Raw genomic sequence first — 20,990 nt, forward strand, 5'->3', positions numbered from 1 at the left:
CCATATATAAGATTTGTTTCTATTGTAATAGCCATGATGCATTGCGGTATGAACTATAGCATAACTTTTAGCCATACTTCAACGCTCAGCGTAATGAATCGAAGTCTATTTATACTGGAAATATGAATTAGGAAATAACGAATAGACTAGATGCCAATTACCTAAATATGTTGCCTAAAGTTTTATGAGTTTTATACTATAAATAAAATGTCAATGTCAGCTGTTTTTATCTTAGACCTCAAAGGAAAGGTAATTTTCTTTTTTTCTTTCTAAAAAAAAAAAAAAAAAAAAAAAAATACCTAAATGATTTCAAGACATTTCAGTATTTGTTAAATATAGAATTACCTCTTGTAGTATAAGCATAATCCAATAAAATGACTAATAAAAACTAACAAGTTTATTTGTAATAAATAAAAGCCAAATTAAGAATGGTTTTTTAATAGGTCATTATGTAACACAACTGGTTTATAACTAACAATCATTTATGGTATGTTCATGTCTGTTCCTAAGTGAAATTAATTGAAGTATCTACTTTTCCATTTATTCTTATCAAATACACAATACAACCTGTATGTATCAAACTTTGTAGACAACAAAAACTATATGTAGTGGATGTTGTTATTTGGAAATATAATGAAAGGGAATTTCATTAAAAAATTGCATTTTGGCAACTACTAAGTGAAATTTAAAAATTTTTTTAAAATTAAGGTTTCAATGTTTAATGATAAGGCACTAATTGACTTTCTCCCTCCCCCTTTCCCTTCCCCCTATTTTTATGATTGATTATGATAGAGACTTTTATTCTAATTAAGAATTGTATAAAAATGTAGGTCTTAAAATCAAAGCAAAGTCCTCTAATCAGAAATTGAAAGTACAGAAATGCATAGCAATTTGCTAATAATGTTTATACAATATTTAATTACCATAAAATTCCTTATAATTATAAAAATAGGGGATTAGAGGAGAAAGTTGAGCAGCACCAAATGAAAAAATAAAGTAATAATAAATTGCCAGCAAAAGTTTTTAAAGTCATGTTTTCTGATAATGAAAAATTATTTCATGAAATGAGTTTTTATATAACTGAAATAGTTAAAACAAAAAATATCTCTAGAATATTGGGATTAACTGTCACTTTTTCAGATTCTTTCAGAATACTCTTGTGTAGAGTCCTTTTAATATTTTAAAATGCTAATATTTAGAACTTGATATGTCGAACTTATCGTGGCGATATCAGTATGAATGTGATTGAGAAGTTTCTTCCACTTGTACTTGATCAGGAGGAGGAGAGTGTAGATCAACCAATAGTAGTTTGTGGTGATGTGACGTTTGTGTATATCAAGTATAATAATCTCTATATTGTTGCAATAACAAAAGCAAATTCGAATGTGGCACTCATTTTCTCATTTCTTCACAGAATAGTTAGGGTAAGAGAAGTTTTAAACCATATTGAGTTTATTAAGCCATAATCTTTAACTAAAAACATTTGTCTTTAGGCTTAGCATATATTTAAAAAAACATACACATTAGCCAATTTTTTGTTTAGGTTTTCACTGAATATTTCAAGGAGTTGGAAGAAGAAAGTATCAGAGACAATTTTGTTTTGATTTATGAACTTTTTGATGAACTGATGGATTTCGGCTACCCACAGACAACTGATACAAAAATCCTTCAAGAGTGAGTATATTGACTTTGGACTGAAGTGAATAACTAATACATAAATATATATATTATAAATTTCTGGTTGCTTAATAATTTTACCTTTTCACAACAAAGTTATGCATACCCAATACAGTAGATGTTTTTTAAGTACGAAAACTTTGGAAACAGTTTCATGAAGGCAAACTTGTAACTGAGTTTTTTTACTGAATTTTGCTCTTGTAATTTTATATGAGATCAGGACCTTATATGAAGTTTAGCAAAAAGTATTGCTCTTGTTAATTAGATGTTTTTATGTTGACAGATATATAACACAGCAGAGCCACAAACTTGAGACAGCACCAAGGCCACCACCAGCAGTAACAAATGCTGTATCTTGGCGACAGGAAGGAGTCAAATATAGAAAAAATGAGGTTTTCCTAGATGTAATTGAATCAGTAAATTTGCTGGTTAATACTAATGGCAATGTACTTCGCAGTGAAATTGTTGGCAATGTCAAAATGAAGGTTTATCTCACAGGAATGCCTGAACTAAGACTTGGTTTAAATGATAAAATTCTCTTTGATAATACTGGACGTAAGTTTAAATGTTTTTCTTATTTAAAGTTATTCAAAGCAATAGGTGTTCTCCTTTATTTCAATATTTTATGTTAAGAATATAGGCATCTGTCTCTAAAAACAGGGTTTGAATTACCCTGAATGTGATTTTGTATAATTTAATTTGTATAACTTAGTTTTTTCTTTAATGATTTGCATATGCAGAGTATTTCTTTAGAAGCATAAGTTGGGCCTTTTTTTTGTTAAGCATGAAAGTATTTAATTTAGATGTTAATGTCTGGGTCCTGATTAGAATTAAATCGGACTCAATCCATAAAGTTGTCAGATAACGCCAGATTACCCAATAACACCAACAAAAAAAAAATAGTTTTAAAATAGTTTACTCTTCAGAAATTAATCAACATAACCACAAAGTGTATATTGTAGTTGCAATAAACCTCATAAAACAAAAAATTAAATTAAATTTTTTTTTTAAAATGTAAAGACATTTTTTAGGTTCAAAAATAGTAAATTTTACAGCCATCAACTGTTTTAATGCCATAGATCTCTGTGGGATTTTTAAAGAAGTAACACTAAGGTAAACTAAAAACCAATTTAAGCAGTCATTAAGTGTTTTTGCATGTTTTTGAAAGTGTTTTCTCTTTTTTTAAATTATTTTAAGGTTAAAAACAAATTTAGAAATATCTAAACTAAAATATTGCAAAGCAAGCTTGTTAAAAACAACAAATCAACCAATATGAGGTCAATCAATCAGCCATGAGAGAAATTGCAAAACTCTAAAGAAATGTTTGCTAGCCAATTACATCTTTGGTTTTCACAAAGTCTTGACATCGTGACATGGGCAATGAAGAAAAGTATGAAGGTAGAAGTGACATTCCACAGCAAGATCTGAATCTAAATTACCCACTACCCAACAAAATTAAAACTGAAAATCCAGGTAATAAAAACCAAGTTACATTATTAATCACAAATACCCAGTTAAAGTATTAATAACATTAAAAAAAAATTAATTGCACTTTAGTAAGTAGTGTTATGAAGAGTCTGATTGCCAAGTGTCCTACTAAGAATTGGTTACTAGTGCTAAAAACTAGAGAAATGGGTAAACCTAAGCTATTCTAGTTAAATTTGTTTTGTAAATATTAATTTTGATTAGAGCATTCTTTAAATACTTCATCAATTTTTAATTAAATACATCATCTTAGACAGCCACCCAAGATATACTCAAGGATGCAAGGATGATGGCATTATTTATTTGGAAATATTTTTAGGACCTAACTGATTCCAAAAAATGGAACATATCAGTTTTTTAATTCTGCAATGTTTACAACAATTTACCCAATTGAAATTTTAGTTGGTACTAAATGATTCTAAAAAGATTTCCTTTAGAGTTGTTAACTATAATTGCTCTTTTTTTTTCTCTGAAACCGAAGAGTCATGATGTCAAGTACCACAAAGGTAGAAGGTTTTGGGCATTCATAAAAATAATGCTTAAACAGTTACCCAATAATATTTCAGTTTTTGCCCTCATTTGTAATTACTTGCTAACCTGGCCAGTTATGATTTCAAGTACATTCACAGGTATTTACCAATTCACTGTTTAGGTTCAGGTCCTAAATAAATTGCCCATTCAGTGGCCAGATGGGACCCAATAACATTTCCTATTAGATACAAAACATGCTTGTAAAATAGCTTGCCTTTTATGTCAATTAGTTTCAATAGTTGACTATTGAAACTTATTGACAAAACATATTCTTTTATTATTGGTTTGTGATGTAATTACTTATTGCTTCTCACAAGTATTACTTTTTTAAAGGTAATACTAGTGTACAAAAATATGCACCAAAAGTCATATCACTATGGTTTATGTATAGAGTTTTACTAAAGATGTTAAGAATAAATACTTATTAGAAATAAAAACATTTTAAAATTTTGTTTAAAATAATTTTAGGTTCAAAAAGTAAAGCTGTTGAGTTAGAAGATGTTAAATTCCATCAATGTGTTCGTTTATCACGCTTTGAAAATGATAGAACTATTTCCTTTATTCCTCCAGATGGTGAATTTGAATTAATGTCATATAGATTAAACACTCAAGTGAAACCTCTTATTTGGATTGAATCTGTCATAGAGAGGCATTCACACAGCAGAGTAGAGTATATGATAAAGGTAAAAAAAAAATTTAATTACTAAATAATCTGAAAAAATTGTTTCTGCTAAAAATGTCTTGAATTGTATATATGACCTTTTAGCAGTAACTTTGAAACCAGATTCTTCTTGTAGTTGATTAAAGATGTTGTAGACTGCCTCAGATACTTGTTCTGATAACAAGGTTGCATCAGACCCTTGTTGCACAATAAGCTGCAACAAGGTTCTTAGTTTAACTACAAAAGCATCAGACTTTTCAGTACCTCTTATCGATAAGGTTTTAAACTGAACTTAAAGTACTGGCTTAAAGTACTCCAGCCAAGCTTTTGAATATTTGTACCACACTAAGTATTCTATTGAAGGTGAAATATCAATAACCAAGGTAGCACAATTTAAGTCTAACATTAACTGATATTAGTAACTAAACAAGGGTGCATCACAAGCATTTAATTATTTTATATGCTTTATCACTATACCTTGATGTTTCTTAGCATTTATTCTAATTTTAACAATTTTATATAAGAAACCTTGTCAGGATTTAGTAAATGAATTCTTGCCTAGTTGAACTTACATTAGAAATAACATAAGAAATGTAGATCTTAAAAAAATAACCACCAATTTTGATTCTGTTATTTACTCAAGAGATTTTCACTTAATTGTTTTTAAATAATAATAAAAAGATTAAAAAAAAAAAGTCAATTCTCCCATTTTTGTTTTTGCAAGAAGTACAAAGGCTCAGAATTTTGCTTATAACTTCCTTAATAATTGAGTAACCTGAACTTTTATTTACTTAAGTCCCTTTCAAGATCTAATAAATGTAGCAGCTTGTTTGAATTAGTTTAACTAAAGATTCAAAGTTGATAAAATTTACTGAAACAAAACTTTCCTTCATAATCTTTAAACAAATAATTTTGCACCTCCAAGATCAACCTTAGTTAAATTTTTTCTTTTTTGTCACACTGTTAAACAACATTTTTGACTCTTCTCCGGTTTAAGCACTTTTTAATGCTGATTTCAAAAATAACTTCTTAAATTTTTGAAGTACTTTAGTTTATAAAAAAATCCTAATATTTAATTTTTATCAAATTTATCTCCCTTTTCTTTACACAAGAGAAGATGTCATATTAGAATATATATTGCAAAGCTTACTTAAAGGAAATCTATGTATTTGATTGAATAAGTTTTGTATTATTAAGATTTATTTTAATCAAAAATTTCAATGCATGCCTTGAAAACACTCTACTAACTCTATTGTTAGTTCCTATTGTATCTGAAATGAATTGATATTTGTATATTAGTTTAAATTGGATGCAAATTTGGTGGCCAAGATAAAACTTAGGTGGATCATGTATGCTCTGTTTCTTGCAGTACCATTCAACTTTTTTCTGAGGTTGGTTCCTCAGAAATTGTCGAATGGCAGTCAACCTTCAGTATCATTTAATTGGTTGCAGTAAGAAAGCCACCATACTTAAACATTATTTAGATGTTAAAGATGTGAAATGAAAAGGTGGATCACAAAATAATTGTCAGGTGTTGACCCATGAATTGAGCAAATAGTATTAAAGGTTTCAATTAATTAAAATTAGTTAATTGAAATCAAACTAATTCTTCTCTCACCCATTATTTTGTTTAAATGGGGCAAATCAACCATTTCAATTTAGTATTTGATATTTGAAATGGACAGTTTTTCAAACTTTACTTCAAATTGCTTTCAGGTCTCAATTTTTGGATTGGAAAAATGCTGCAAAATTCCTAACAAATTTAATTTTGCTCATAAAAAGCTCCCACAAAAATACTTGTTTTAGCAAACAATCTGTAAGAATGAATATAATTAATTGTTAGAAACATCTGGGGCCTTTTCTTAAGGTCCACAACAAACCTTCATTCTTTAGAATTAATCTGGCTTCTTCCTGTTACTCCCACAAGATTCAACAGTGGTATAAAGATAGCAACATCAGTTTTATACCATGAATCCTCCCAATTGTTACAAAATGAAACCTGATCAAGTTGTCATCTATTGGGCTATTATCATGGGCTATTATCAATGAGGTTTCAAAGAAGAGATATATGACTGTATATTTAGTTATGAGAAGAATGTAAATGATCTGTATGAATGTAAATTAAATGAAATGAATGTAAATGAAGAAATGTAAATGATTATAAGAATGGTGTAAATAAGAATTTTTTAATAGAAAATTGAAATTCCAGATTTTTTGAAATGCTGTTGTTTGACCAACTAATTCAATGGTATTCAGAGAGTTTAAAATTTACAGCTGTAAGGGAATTTTTAATCAATAAAACTGAGGGTGAAACACAAACTCACTAAAACAAAAACAAGTTGATTGAGATAAAAAAGTGAGTGTCCATTGTATGATGTAAAATATGATTGTAGTATATATAGAAATTGGAAAATCAAGAAGGCATGTAGTTTGGCTGTAAAAATGTTTATTATACTATACTATTTGTAATGAAAATATTTTTTAGAACTCTTAAACCAAAGAATCATGTGACCAATCATTACTTTTTCTTTATCCAATATCAAAGTGATTTCTTCTAAAAAATAAAAAAAAGAAAAGACTCCAAATCCTGTTTGAAACTCATAATGAAACCTAGCATGAAGATTTCAGGTAACAAGGTAATTTTCCCTGTTACCTAAAATAAAAAATACCTTGTTTCATCCTACAAACTATTCATTTAAAAGAAACACACACAAAAAAAAAGAAAAATTTAATTGATCAGTGTTGTGGCTCTTCTTTCAGATTTATTATTGTAAATTTTTTAGACAAATAAATTGTTATTTTTGATGGTGATGAGGATGATCATAATCAAAAAGATGTGATGTTTCATTTATATTTACTGCTTAATCACAAGGTTGTTGTCATTATGTTAATACCTCAAACAATATTTTTTTATTTTTTTCTTATTAGGCAAAAAGTCAGTTCAAAAAGCGATCAACTGCAAACAATGTTGAGATAGCTATACCTGTACCACATGATGCAGATTCACCTAAATTTAAGGTATTATTTGGGTTCTCAAGTAAAGTATTGCTTTATTTACTTTAAATTAAAGATTTTAAGTTGGCAATTTTTTGTGAGAAGTTATTAATTTTTACTATAGTTTTTTTATTTTATTTGCTATATTACATAATTTTTTTAAAATTAGACCTCTGTTGGAGCTGTAAAATATGCTCCTGAAAAAAGCTCAATAATTTGGACCATCAAGTCATTTCAGGTAGAAGTTCAGATCAATCATATTCAGTGTTATACAGGCATTTCCATGGCTAATGTTAATTTCCTTTGTTTGTTTTTTTTGTTTTTTTTTTTGTGTCAGAAATTGCTGATACATTTGAAAATCTATTGTGGCCATTTGTAATCATTCAATTGAGTTTTATTGTTTAGGGAGGCAAAGAATTTTTGATGCGTGCTCATTTTGGATTGCCCAGTGTTGAAGCAGGTTTGATTAACTTATGTTTTGAGTTAATTTTGTAAGTTTGACATTATTTTGTAAACTTTGAATTTAAATTATAGAGATCAATTTTGACTCAATAGAGATTATAATAAACTGCACAATTTCTCTTTAACGCAGAGGAAAGTGAATCTCGTCCACCAATCACTGTAAAGTTTGAAATTCCGTACTTCACTGTTTCTGGTATACAGGTAAGTAAAGCCTTGAGCTGCATTACATACTCCCTCATTATTATTATTCTCGTCATCATTTATTGTTATTTATATCATGCTGTGTTTAAGTTATGTTACTTTCAGGTGCGATACTTAAAAATTATTGAAAAGAGCGGGTATCAAGCATTACCATGGGTACGCTATATTACTCAAAATGGAGGTAAGTGTAAAACAGTCAGTACTTTTTAAAAAAATTTTACTATTTAAAAGATATTGAAAAATACTTTCAAAATGGTAAAATTTATTTTTATGTTGCTATATTATGAGATTTAAACACGACCAACTTTTTCTTTATATAAATCCAGTCTTCGTTTTTTTATGTAAAATTTGTATCAACAACCAGTGTCGAAATTTTTTTTGTTTGTTTTTTATACTCAAAACAGATATTTTTGTTTGCAGTGTGTTACAAAAGATAGTTTTGTGTGCCATTTTGCTTACAAAAAAAATTTCAAAGATATGTTTTTTTAACATATCTTTGAGATTTTTGTTTTAATATTCCGTTTAATTTTATTGATGAAACTTCAGGTAAGTTTATTCGTAAAGCTATTACATAAATTTATGCATTTAAAAAGAAAACAATTTTTCTCTTTTTTCTTTAGATTATTCTTTGCGGACATCGACGTAACAAACTATATTTATTTTTCGGGAATATTTGATGTGGTAATTTAATGCCAGAAACCAGAATACGATTCAATTTTTTGTATATTATATAATAACTTTCTTACTTTTGGTTTCGGATGCAAGAATCATTTATAAACGTGAAATGTTTTTGAACCCATTCAAATTTTCTGTAAAGAGACACTGAGTATTTTTATTTTGAGAAAGGTTTGTTGTAAGCCATGTTTTGATTTGACTCCTTGCAATTAAATCTTTTAGAATTAATTGGTAGGAAATTATATTTTTTTATTATTTTTATTTTTCTGTGTATGTATTTACATGAGCGCTTATCACTGTTGAATTTATAAGCCAAACAATTTGCTTGTGATTATTTCTTATATATCTATTTTAAAAAAGTAGTAAAAAAGTTGTTACTATTCTAGAACTTTTTTATTTGCTTTCTATGTCTTTGAAATTTTTTTTTTTTTTTTTGTTTTTACACTATGAATTTACTTTAAGGCTTCTTTGTCTCATCCTTGTTTTTATTTAGTTCTCTTATTACTCGTATTACTGTTTTGATCCTATCACATCTTTGTTCAAACATTAATTTGTGTTCAAGATTTTTGCTGTAAAATTTATATATACACAGCGTGTCCACAAAGTCTACAGTTTGAAAATTTTATTACAAAAGCAGTTTATGAGATACTAAACAAGATTGGTCTTATTTTAATAAGTGTTTATTAAAGTTTTTAACTCTATTTAATAGACCCCTATATGGGCACCATTAGTTACACGAAGGACATCAAGTCAGTACTTTGTTTCATGCCATGTTCGCTGTAGCATAGGTCCATCAATGGTGGCAATGTCATAACGAATCCTTTACTTCAAGCCATCAATATCCCGTACCTTTGTTTGATACACGATATTTTTTACATAACGTTATAAAAAAGAGGTCCGAGGGAGTGATCTGGTGAACGTGATGGCCATGGAGTTGGTCCATCCCTTTCAATCCATCGGTCTGGAAATATTTGATTGAGGAACTGACGAACATAGCGTCACCACTGTGATGGTGTACCATCTTGTTAGAAAACAATGGTTGGTTGTAGGTCAATCAGTGATGGTGCCACATTCGGTCAGAAAGTCAAGGAAATATTTGCAGTAATTTTTGCCTCGTTGAAGAGAAAAGGACTAATTCCATCAAACAGAATTCCATACCACACATTCACTTTTGGCCTATCCCAGTGAAGCTCTCTAGTCTCACGGGGTGTTCTGACCTCCAAATTCTTACAGTGTCTGTTTATTCTTTTGAAACATGAAAAGTTGCCTTGTCACTAAAACGGACTTTAGGAATGCTTCATCCTCAGAAATACGTTCCAGCATTTCTTCAGCAAACTCTCTTCGTTTATGCCTATCATTTGACTCAAGAACCTGTAACAGTTGCACTTTGTTTGCGTACAATCATAAGTTCTTGTGGAGAACCTTGTGGATTGTTGAACGTGGTAGTTGCAATTCTCTGGGAGTAGTGCGGATGGACTTCCTAGGAGAACGGGTAAATCCTTATGAAACACGATCGATGTTTTCCTCAGATGATCTTGGTTGCTCGCTTCTCTCTTTATCCAATGCTGTCTCCATAAATTTCTTGTGCTATGTACGATTGGAAGGACGGGATAGTGGATCTCTTCTATATTTAGATCTGTTATTTCGTTGAGTCTGAAAATCCGATTTTGTTTCAAACTGCGATACATATTGTGCTTTTTCTAAACACAAAGGTTTTATGTGAAAAAGTTTTTAATTAAAAAAAAAAAAAAACATTAGCAAAAAATTTTCAAAATAAAACCAATCTTGTTTAGATATCTCATAAACTGCTTTTGTAATTAATTTTTTAAATTTTAAAGAGACTTTATGGACACCCTGTATATTAGGGTAGGTCGATTTTACCGAACATCAAATTGAGTATTGTTGCATGTTTAATTAGGATCTAACTATATCTCCGCCAAATTTCAATTGTACTGTATGAAAAGTGGCTCCTATTTGCATTTAAAGTCCTCAGTTATGGACTAGCATTGTTAAGTTTTTGCAACTTAAGCAAGTTATCTCGTTCCAAAATATCTCGTTTTGAATATATAATGCAATCAATAAAATGTTTATTGTATTACAGCTGCAAATCAAATTTAGCGTATCTGATGATAATAAAATAGATAAACAGAAATTTGTAAACATAAAAACTTCAGCAAGAATTACATATATCAACAAAACAAAAATGACGAAAGTTTAGTTACACCTATTACAAAAAAGTTGAAACAAGCTAAACAAGTGGCGGTCCGTATGAATTATTGACGGACGTCATATATTCATACGGACCGTATGAATGTATGATGTCATATATTAATACGGACCGTATGAATATATTGACGGACCCAAATACGTTCAGATAGATTATTCAGTTCTACTATTATTTTATTCATGCAAAGCCAATTGCGCATAGTTGAAACAGAGCAAATTGAAAATAATTTAAAATCAATTCGGGCTGCACTGAATCCTAATTTCTATTGCTAGAAAAGTGATAGATCTCACTGCCGTGAAAAACAACTCAAAAACCATGGTAGAGCAAGTACCAAACGAAATTTAGATGCAAGTTTGGATAAGCTCTTCAATGTTGCTAGTTCGTGCTCATTGGATGTCCTTGCAGTGCATAAAGAAGTGTCATTAAAACACTTACTCAGAAGTACATATTCTATGTATTTGTTCTCGAAATGCGAAAGTAATTCTTAAAGATAGAGTTTATCTTCTAGATCAGAGCCAGAAAACTAGTTCAAAAAGAGCATATCAACTTTTTTTTTTAGTTACTTAAGTAGCTTTCAAAAGAGATTGATGACAATTCAAAAGAAAAAGACGAAAATGTGCAACAGCAACTATCTCAAAGGATGACGAAACAGAATCTCTCATACAACTATCTCAAAGGATGACGAAATAGAATCTCTCATACAACTATCTCAAAGGATGACGAAACAGAATCTCTCATACAACTATCTCAAAGGATGACGAAACAGAATCTCTCATACAACTATCTCAAAGGATGACGAAACAGAATCTCTCATACAACTTACAATGTCATCCGAAGAAACTTGCAATTCATCTGGAACGAGCAATTCGTCTGAAACTGAGGTAAAGTTATTGTAATTTTATTGAAATATTTTAAATACACGCAAGTTGAAAACCCATTTTGTAGACTGCATTTTCTTTCTGTAAGTAGCTCGAAACCAACCTGAAGCCAACCTGCTCGAAGCTTCAATTCCTAAAGACTACAGTTTAATTAACTTTCCCAGATTTGCTATGGAATGAATTATGAAGCTTAAGTTTTAAAATGCACCAGGTAAGTTTTAAACTGAAATTTATAGTTAATTAATTATATAAATTTATTTATAGGTGCAGCTCTTGCAAATGCTTTACTATATGACATTTAACATATCTTAAGAAATGATGTTGATATCAATTATATCTTGATTGAAAAATACAAATTAGATAGGGCACAAGTAGAAGTTAAAGGTGAAGTTAAAAATTTAGATGTAAAGATTTAGTGAAGCAAAAAAGTTTATTAAAAAAAAAATCTGTTAGTTTACCATGGTGTGGTTAGCAAGCTTAATCAGATCACTTGAACTTGATCAGATCACTCGAATTTCTAGTATAATAAACTCACCTGAATGGAAATTGCTCAAAAAATCCATTGAATCTGAACATCACCTCACCCCAGTGGGCATTTGGATGTCCAAATTGGACCTAGGATGTCTATTTAGGACTTCCAAATGAAACACATTTCGTCTGTCCATGTTAGACGTTCATGTACGTTCTTTTAAGACACTTTTAGGACAAATTACGACGACTGGCGGACGTCCAAATTAAACTTATGGTCATAGTATTCGGGCATTAATTACACTAAAATCAAGGAATAATCCCTTTTTTGAAGTTAAAAATACATTTACTAGTTTAAATATAGATTAGATAATATAAATGCTATAACAAAACAAAAAAGAACTTTCATATTATTTAGTTTCTTGTTCTTGCAATTTAGGCATTGCTCGTTATAACAAGTCGCCAAAGAGTGTCTCGATATTGCCTACGTCAAAACCATCTTTTTCTGAAATAAGCGCTTCTAAAACAACCAAAATATAGAACTATTTTTTATTTAAATATATACATTTAATTAAATACGTACTTAAATTTTATTATAACTTTTTTGTTCTTCATAGTAACACTCAGTAGAAACCTTACAACATAGCTTGGTATGTAAACTAACTTACTTTTTAAATATTTGTATAACGTTGTGGGTACAAATTTCTGTTTTCCCATTATCCCATCTTTACTAAAACAGCTTTGCAAAGGTTGCATCATTATGCTGTCAAACACATTTTTAACTGTTCTACGTGGCGTTGAACCACCAACACCTTTAATCTGTGTAATCAAGAGAGAATAAAAAACCTAGTTAAAAAAAAGTTCGGTGCAAACAAATCTATAGTTGAGGAAAGACAATAACAGTCTATATCAGTGTAGGGATGCTTTTAAATCAAAACACCATAAACTTTGTTTTTAGTTTTGAGCTATCTTTATAGTGGTACACAATTTAAATTTTATTTATTAATGTTACTTTTTAAGTAAGTTTTCTGCATTAAAAAAAATAGCACTGACAAAACTACCTTCTGAAACCTGAAGCTGCTTTACTGGGGTTTAATCAATTTTCCTCCTCGTCAAACCTCTCTAACGTGTCAAGTGGTTCTGTAAATCAGTCTAATCTGTGTAATCTAGAGAAAATAAAATCCACTAGGTCCTACCTCATTATTTTTAAGAAATTCTAGGCAATCAAAGATTTTCTTTTGATTTTCCTTAATTTGATCAAACTGACGTGTCAATTCCATAAAAATAGCATATAGGAATTCTGAAAATAAAAGCTGAGATTTTAATTAAACGTTTTTATACATTCATTCGTCAAAAATGACTAAACATGTAACTTTTTAATTAGATTTAATTAGCTTTTTTATTCAATAAATTCTTATTTCCTAAAACTAAAATTAAATCAAACAATTGAAAAGTTTATATCATTAATAATATAATACAAAAAAAAATGAATAAGAAGCAGTTTTCATAAATTATCTGTAATATAATATTGATAAATATATACAAGTAAATACAAAGGTACTCACGCTTATTTGTCATTTCTTTAGAAGAAATTCAACCATCACCTAAAATTGAATGTTTCCTTTTTAATTTATCAGTTTAAAAACCATCAAAAGCTGAAAATTCAATGCCAATACTTTTTTAAGCCAAATCAGGCGGAAAATCCTGTAACACACTGGGAGTTTGTACTGTTTTCAATTTTTTTAGTTCTAAAAGATAATAAAGTCAAAATAAATACTAAGAAAGCAAAGTTTATCTGGAGTTTTTTTAAATAAATCTTCTTCATCATCTGTATTTGAATATTTATCACTCAGCTTATGAGAAAATCCACTGATCATAAGTTCATTAGAATGAAAAATGAAGTCTAGCGTTCAATAAAATAGTTCACGCAAGCGTGTTAGAATATGTCCGAAAAATTTTATTTTGACGTCAATAGACGACCGAATTAGAAATCAAGACGAAGTTTGACTAATTTGGACCTCAGTGGACATCTAATTATGTCGCGGAAGCCCGGACTAAATTTGTTCGTCTTTGGACATCCTAGGACGTCAAATGCCCACTGGGGCATTTATTTATGAAGATGGAAAATTTATTGGTACCTATTTGACTCAATTCCAACTATTAGCGCAAGTGGTTTAGTACATCTAAAAGAAACGCTTAATATTTTATTAGAATTTAACAGTGTTGAAAGTATTCAGGCAGTTCTTCTTGATGCTGAATCAATAAGTGGTTTAGTGGTAAAACTTGATAAGTTGTTAAAAAGAAAACTACACCTCATTGGATGTGCGTTACATCAAAACTAACTTCTTTTAAGAATTTTTTTTTTAAAAATTAGATGGTAAGGAAACTGGACTAGGATGTTTCAGCGGCCTTCTTGGGAGAAGATATGCTGAAAATATTCTGGATACACATCAAGTTTTGTTGGAATCTTTCACAAGTCCAATAGTTGAAGGGTATATTCCAGAAGAAGTACTGAACCCCTTTAGTACCATGTCTTTGGTAAAGTTGCTGATAAATGGGCTGCTTATTAAATTGGCCCATTTAACCACGTAAAGTGGCTAATTCTAGCTACTCGAATTCTCTGTTTAAATACATAAGATGATGAACAAAACCAGTCTTTATTGTTCAGATTTACGCTCTATTGTTCAGATTTTACGTTCGAAATAAAGACATCATCGAAACTGCACGGCTCTACTCGTCTTCTTTTTTCTGCTTTAGTTTGACTATTCCATCATTTAATGATGTAATATGTATTAAGATGTTAAAAATAGCGCATTCTGCCTAAGACTTGAAAACATTCTTTATGGGATGGTTAAAGATGACGAAAACTAGATCCGAAATCATGGTTTTCAATCAATACTGGCTCATAGACGAAGGTATCTTTTTAAATTATTTAATTGACCTAGTAACTTAACTTAGTGAAACTATTTCATTATTTTTTTAAACGCAATCATAACGTAGGATCACTACTTTATATTTACAGAATAAACATAGCCAAAAAAAAAAAGTTCCTGAAATAAATTTTAACGCCGATCACTGGTATGAGTTGGTTGACCTCACTGCTCCAAACGTAACGAAACCTCCTATCACGCAACATTTTTCAATTCAAGAAACTTATTACTTCATAGACAATTCTGTTAAGCCAGATATTCCGAACATCTCACTCTCTTTGTGCTCAGCGAACTGTTAAACTAATATCGGAAGCATAACATTAACGTTTGAGAATCGACATAAGAACATCTTGACAAAATAGCTGAGCAGGAAATGCGTCAAGCATATATCAAAAGGAGATTATTCTGTCATATAATGATAATTTTGAATAGATTCGAATAGTTAATAATTCATTTTAACCTTTTATAAATTTAGAATCACAAATGATAAAAATAGTGTATAGAAAGCTATATGTATATATATATATATATATATATATATATATATATATATATATATATATATATATATATATATATATATATATATATATATATATATATATATGTATATATATATATATATATATATATAGTCCAAAGTTTGTATGTGTGCATGCATGTATGTGGGTATGTTCTTTATACAAATCCACAGTTTTGATCCAATCCTTACCAAATTTTGCAAACAATTTAAATATCTCCAAGCGAAGGATTAAGGACAGGTTTGGACCACCCCAGACTCTATGTTCAGGGTGCTTATGGGTGGAACCAAGTTTCAGCCCCCTCTGACCATTTCCTACCCCCAGTGAGGAGGTGATTACGGAGCTAATGGTTTTACCAGCTTTTTTCACCAGTAAAAACTAAAAATTGTAAATATGTGTTAGCGGTTTTCTATGACGATTTTTGAGGAATTTTTTTTGCAAAAGTAAACGGTATAAATGAACGAAAAATTTTTAAAGACAGTTTTTTGTTTGGAGCGAAGATTGTTGTAATTTATCGATGTGTTACAAATGCATTTCTGATTAATACAGTTAAGTTCTATATATTTAATAGATGGAAAACCCGCCGCCCCCCTATTCCAGGGAGTATATATATATGTATATATATATATACATATATATACATATACATATATATATGTATATATATATATATATATATATATATATATATATATATATATATATATATATATGCAATTTGGGATTATGATTTTAGTGCTTAATTTTTATTACTATTTATCTTATAAAACAGAATTTAGATTATTTTATACATTATAGTGCGGTACTTTTGTAAAGATCTTTTTAAAATAAATTATTCATGAACTGTCAATTTTTTAAAGGAATGTCGCGTTACAAAGAGAACAGAAAAACTATTAACATATAGATATATTTTCTGAGTTGCTCTGAATCTAGAATTGTTTGTAAAATGAAATTCAGTTTTTATGCTCTTATTATTCTTCCTCCAACAAATAAAAAAAAACAAATTTAACAAAAATTACGAGGTTTGTGTTTTCTGATATGGTTAAACAGCTTAGGTAAACCATTACTTTTTAGACATTTCCCGTTGTTCAAACATTTTTGTAGGCAGTAAACTTTAAACTTTATCAAAGATTTGAAACAGAGCATTATTTCTTTCTTATTAGAATATTTTACGATTTTATAAGTTATTAACTTTTCAAACTAACCAAGAAAAAAAAAAAAAAAAAAACCACAACTACCAACTTGTTGTCTTAAAGATGTGATTGAATGAGTCAAACTTTTATACTAAAGTGTAAAAGTTTGACTCATTCAATTACATTTGAGATAGCAGTTAACTGTGTGGTGGTATCATTTAAATCACAGTGCCTATGAAATGAAACTTCAATGTCACTTAAAACACGTCGCACTTCATAGAAAACATGGGAAAATATAAAAGTTTAACTATTTAAAATTGGCTACGTCTAAAAGACTGTTTATACTGATCATAGAGCTCATAAAAGTTCCTATTAGACAAGGAAAATCTAAAAAATTTAGTCAATATTTTTTGCACTTTCATTTAACACAAAACATTTGTTAGATTTTTAAAGGAAAAATTTTCAAATAAACAAGGAATCTTATAATGTGCTTCATTTTGATTTTTAACACACACACAGACACACACACAGACACATACACAGACACACACAGACACACACAGACACACACAGACACACACACACACACACACACATATATATATATATATATATATATATATATATCAAAAGAAAGATATTCGCAACGAAATACATTAATCTGGCAATCAAACATAAAAAACATCTGATTTAATTGACAATAGTTTTTATTTTAAACACTCAAAAACATTGAAAGTTGCAGCTAAGTTGAACTTATGAATGTATGTAAATAACACATCCATAATGTTATGTAAATGTATATAATAAATATAAAAAAACTTTGACTCTAGATAAGTATAACAGACAACCACAAAAAATGTAAGCATATATAATGTATATGTATATAAACATATAAAATAAATGAATATATAAATATTGAAGCACTACAATATTTCATGAAAACTGTGAATTACATGTTTCTTGGAAGTATAACATCTTCTTCCACTTCATCGTTACTTGTATCCTCCATTTTAAAAATCTTAACATCATATTTTTTATCACAATCATTTTTATCTTCTACATCTTCTTCATTTGAAACAACTTCAATTTCAGTCACTGACTCATTATTTAAATAAATGCCTCCATCTGGAAGTTTCAACGTTATCTCTGATTTAATGTTTCCTGGTAGCTCATCATTTGAATCCTTTTTTGATTGCAAATATAAAGAAGATATATAAAAAAGATCTTGAAGGTTTGATTGGCGTAACTTCTTATCTGCGTGATGAACTGCGTCATTATCTTTACAAACATGATGCTGAGATTCAATTATTTCCTGACACCTGGTCTGTAACATCGCATATTGATGCTCCTCTGAAGAAATATCTAATGCATTTAAACCACGTTGTACCTCTCTTTTTAAGAAACAACAATCTCGACACTCTGTTGGTGGCATTAACTCCTTTGATTCAGTTTTACCATGAGGATAGGTTAGTCTGACAAGTTTCTTTGGACTTTCGGTTTCTGAACTAGAACTGTTACAGTACAATCTTTTATTTATCTTTTTAGGATGATCAATTAGTTTCATGATACGATGAGCTGAGTCTCCTTTTCTTTGCCCTTGATCTGGAAGAAATGTTATAGAGTTATGAGAATTAATAGCACATCTAAAATTTGTCTTCCATAGAGCAGGTTTCGGTTTATCAACTCCCTCCTTATAACGATTAGTATACATCGCCCAAGCTTTAAAAAGTGAAACATCGTCAACTTCCCACCCATTTCGCGAAGCATGTTTCCATGGGACATGGAAAATTTTGTTTTTTTCGTCTATCCAATAAACTCCTTTATGCTTTCCACTATCTATCTGTTCTTTTAACCATTCTGGAAGTGACTGACGAAATAAGTTCGGACTTGAATTGCCAGACATGATAACAGATTTTACTTTCGTTCTTTAGAACACGTCTTCAGAAAAGAAAAGTGAAAGGAATAGCTCTGCGTACTAAAAGGCTGGGTTTGTTGAAAAGTTTCGCTTTCAATTCTCAGGTTGTTTGTCTTGCTTTTGGATTTTACAAGCTAATCGAGTTTACTAAATCGGAAATCGAGTAAAATAGGATAGGGGGGGGGGGAGGAAGGGTGAAAGGGGAACGTGTTGTCCATAATAATGTCACATAATATTTGAGCATTTTGGACCCTCCTCTCCTTGTAACAAGACGTAACATTTTTCCCCCGCCCCTTCTCCCTAAAAGTAGGTTATAAATTTTTAATTTATTGTTTTCAAATTTATTACGAACCTTAACCCCATTTTCCTCATTCAAAATGATTCTTATGAGCTCAGATTTATGCAACAACTCTTTATTGATTAACATAGATGGGCAGAAGAAATCATCGGACCACAAAAATTTTGTGGTCCGACACACTATCAGGACAATATCATCAAACTTTATATCTCGCCTAATCAAATGAGAACTTTTTGTGGTCCAATGCATTTAGAATTTGAAGTCTTTTTTCCGACAATTATGTGAGAGAAATCAGTGGTGATTAAAAATCGATCAGCTATAATGGTGAAGTAGTATCCTCTTGACTATTTACAGCATTTTTCTGGGCCTATTCTGCAATATTAGGAAATTGAGAGATTGAAACATTAAACCAGATTTTAGACTGTGTGACCCCGCAACTTGAAACTTTCTTTTTCCAGATTATCATTTATCATCACACCAGCCTTGTTGAGATGGCTTCCGTATTGATCACGGGGGAGAAAGACTCTAAAAAGTTAACAACTTAAAGGTGCTTTTTTTTTTTTCTATCCGATTGAAGGCGCTTCTTTTAGGTGCGTTTGCAGCCCAAAATGTGACATTAAGATCATGCTTAAGAAAATCATGAATTGCTCTCTCAATTACCTTTTAAAATCAAACATTTAAATATATTAGGCATTTAATTACAGTATATATTTGCATCCAAAACTATTGCATATATTTAGATAGCACAAACAATAAAGAGAACCTACAATCAAAATGACAACTGGGAAGTTAGAGGTAAGTTAAATTCAATTTCCATTAACTGGACTTCTTGAACAATGTGGCCATACGAGTTAGCAAGCAGACGGATTAAATCGGTAAAGTATAAGTTAGATTGCATTTTAAAGTTTTGTGACTCAAAAGCAATTCAATAAATTTCTTTCAACTGAAAAGTCCCGTGAAATGAGTATTAAGGAATAACCATTTAAGATATGCAGAACCGACAATAGTGAGTATATTTAAAAAATCATAACTATTTTTGGAGAAAATAAAATCAATAATGATCTGAGTACTATTTTTGGGGAAAGCACAAAGAACTGTGCTAACATTGTTGAATATATGGGACGTGGCTCATTACGTGGCCTTACAAATGCTGATAAATCAAACAACAACATTAATTCTGAGGATCGTTAATATCATTAGATGTGTCTTGCTTTGTTATTTTTTTAAAACCTTTTTGATAAGTCTACCAGCTCCACCTATAAATTTTTTGATTGGTCTACTATTGTCATTTCTTTTATAAATTATATTAAAAAAGCTAACTGCTGGTTCATTTAGTAAAAATCTCAAAAATGATCATTGCAAGATGTGTGTTTATTTTGAATAATGAGGCCATAATCTTTCCTGCACAACAGTCAAATATATCAAAATAATATATTTTCCACGGTTCTTTAACATGTGTTTAACACGTGTTTTACTTTGGTTTTTCGTTTGAAAGGTACATTCTTTGGCTTTTGTAACTTCAAAGCCATTTTTTTAAAAAAAATTACCTGATAACACAAGAACAAACTAAAACTTCATATTTTTTTGTATGAAATTTGTTTAAGGTTTAATTTTTGTTGTCGTTTGCTAGGAATTTTAGTTGCGGATGTGCAACTCCTCTCATCTCGGAAAACTTGTTGTATTACCCACTTAGTTTCATTTTTTAATTAAAATCAAAAAATGAAACTAAGTGAGCTTAACTTTCTTCAATGATCTATGCATCTCTCGTAGATCAATATCTCGGTACATAATGATGGTTAATGACAAAGCTTCCTCAAATACACCACTAGGACTGTAGGAAGTTAAAATCAATAATCAAAACACTTTTCATCAAAATTTTACTAAACAAAAAACAATCTAAAAATAAGGGCCCGAAAGAATTTAGAAACCAAGAA

General features: G+C 29.8%; 2 protein-coding genes and 1 non-coding gene across 18 annotated transcripts; 1 reads left to right on the forward strand and 2 right to left on the reverse strand.

Annotated features, from left to right (window-relative positions):
- Window positions 1-64: 64 nt before the first annotated feature.
- LOC145192179 (AP-1 complex subunit mu-1-like) lies at window positions 65-15,635 on the forward strand. Of its 16 annotated transcripts, none has more exons than XR_016450406.1 (15): window positions 65-249; window positions 1,200-1,424; window positions 1,544-1,674; window positions 1,961-2,232; window positions 4,162-4,376; window positions 7,283-7,372; window positions 7,518-7,586; window positions 7,754-7,808; window positions 7,941-8,011; window positions 8,117-8,192; window positions 8,632-8,917; window positions 11,473-11,794; window positions 11,883-12,002; window positions 12,877-15,174; window positions 15,282-15,635. XR_016450406.1 is itself a non-coding variant. In XM_090080820.1 (11 exons), the coding sequence occupies exons 1-11, from the start codon at window positions 208-210 to the stop codon at window positions 8,655-8,657; spliced, it is 1,272 nt and encodes a 423-aa protein (XP_089936946.1). In that variant the 5' UTR covers window positions 65-207; the 3' UTR covers window positions 8,658-9,074. The 16 variants fall into 16 exon arrangements, 1 of the variants encoding a protein (XP_089936946.1); XR_016450411.1 differs by having other exon boundaries at window positions 12,877-12,909; window positions 14,948-15,635; XR_016450404.1 differs by adding an exon at window positions 11,186-11,354 and having other exon boundaries at window positions 11,883-15,635.
- Window positions 7,545-7,613, reverse strand: LOC149894703 (small nucleolar RNA SNORD36). Its single transcript, XR_016449409.1, has one exon. It is a non-coding gene; the product is annotated as a small nucleolar RNA SNORD36 (small nucleolar RNA).
- Window positions 15,636-17,515: 1,880 nt separating the features above from the next.
- On the reverse strand, window positions 17,516-18,856 carry LOC145192579 (uncharacterized). Its single transcript, XM_080069870.2, has one exon. The coding sequence runs from the start codon at window positions 18,744-18,746 to the stop codon at window positions 17,793-17,795; it is 954 nt and encodes a 317-aa protein (XP_079925996.2). The 5' UTR covers window positions 18,747-18,856; the 3' UTR covers window positions 17,516-17,792.
- Window positions 18,857-20,990: the final 2,134 nt, after the last annotated feature.

This window comes from Hydra viridissima, unplaced genomic scaffold (genome assembly GCF_058129835.1).
Source record: "Hydra viridissima isolate aposymbiotic clone 2 unplaced genomic scaffold, HvirCarnegie_v1 scaffold_1, whole genome shotgun sequence".
Lineage (NCBI taxonomy): Eukaryota > Metazoa > Cnidaria > Hydrozoa > Anthoathecata > Hydridae > Hydra > Hydra viridissima.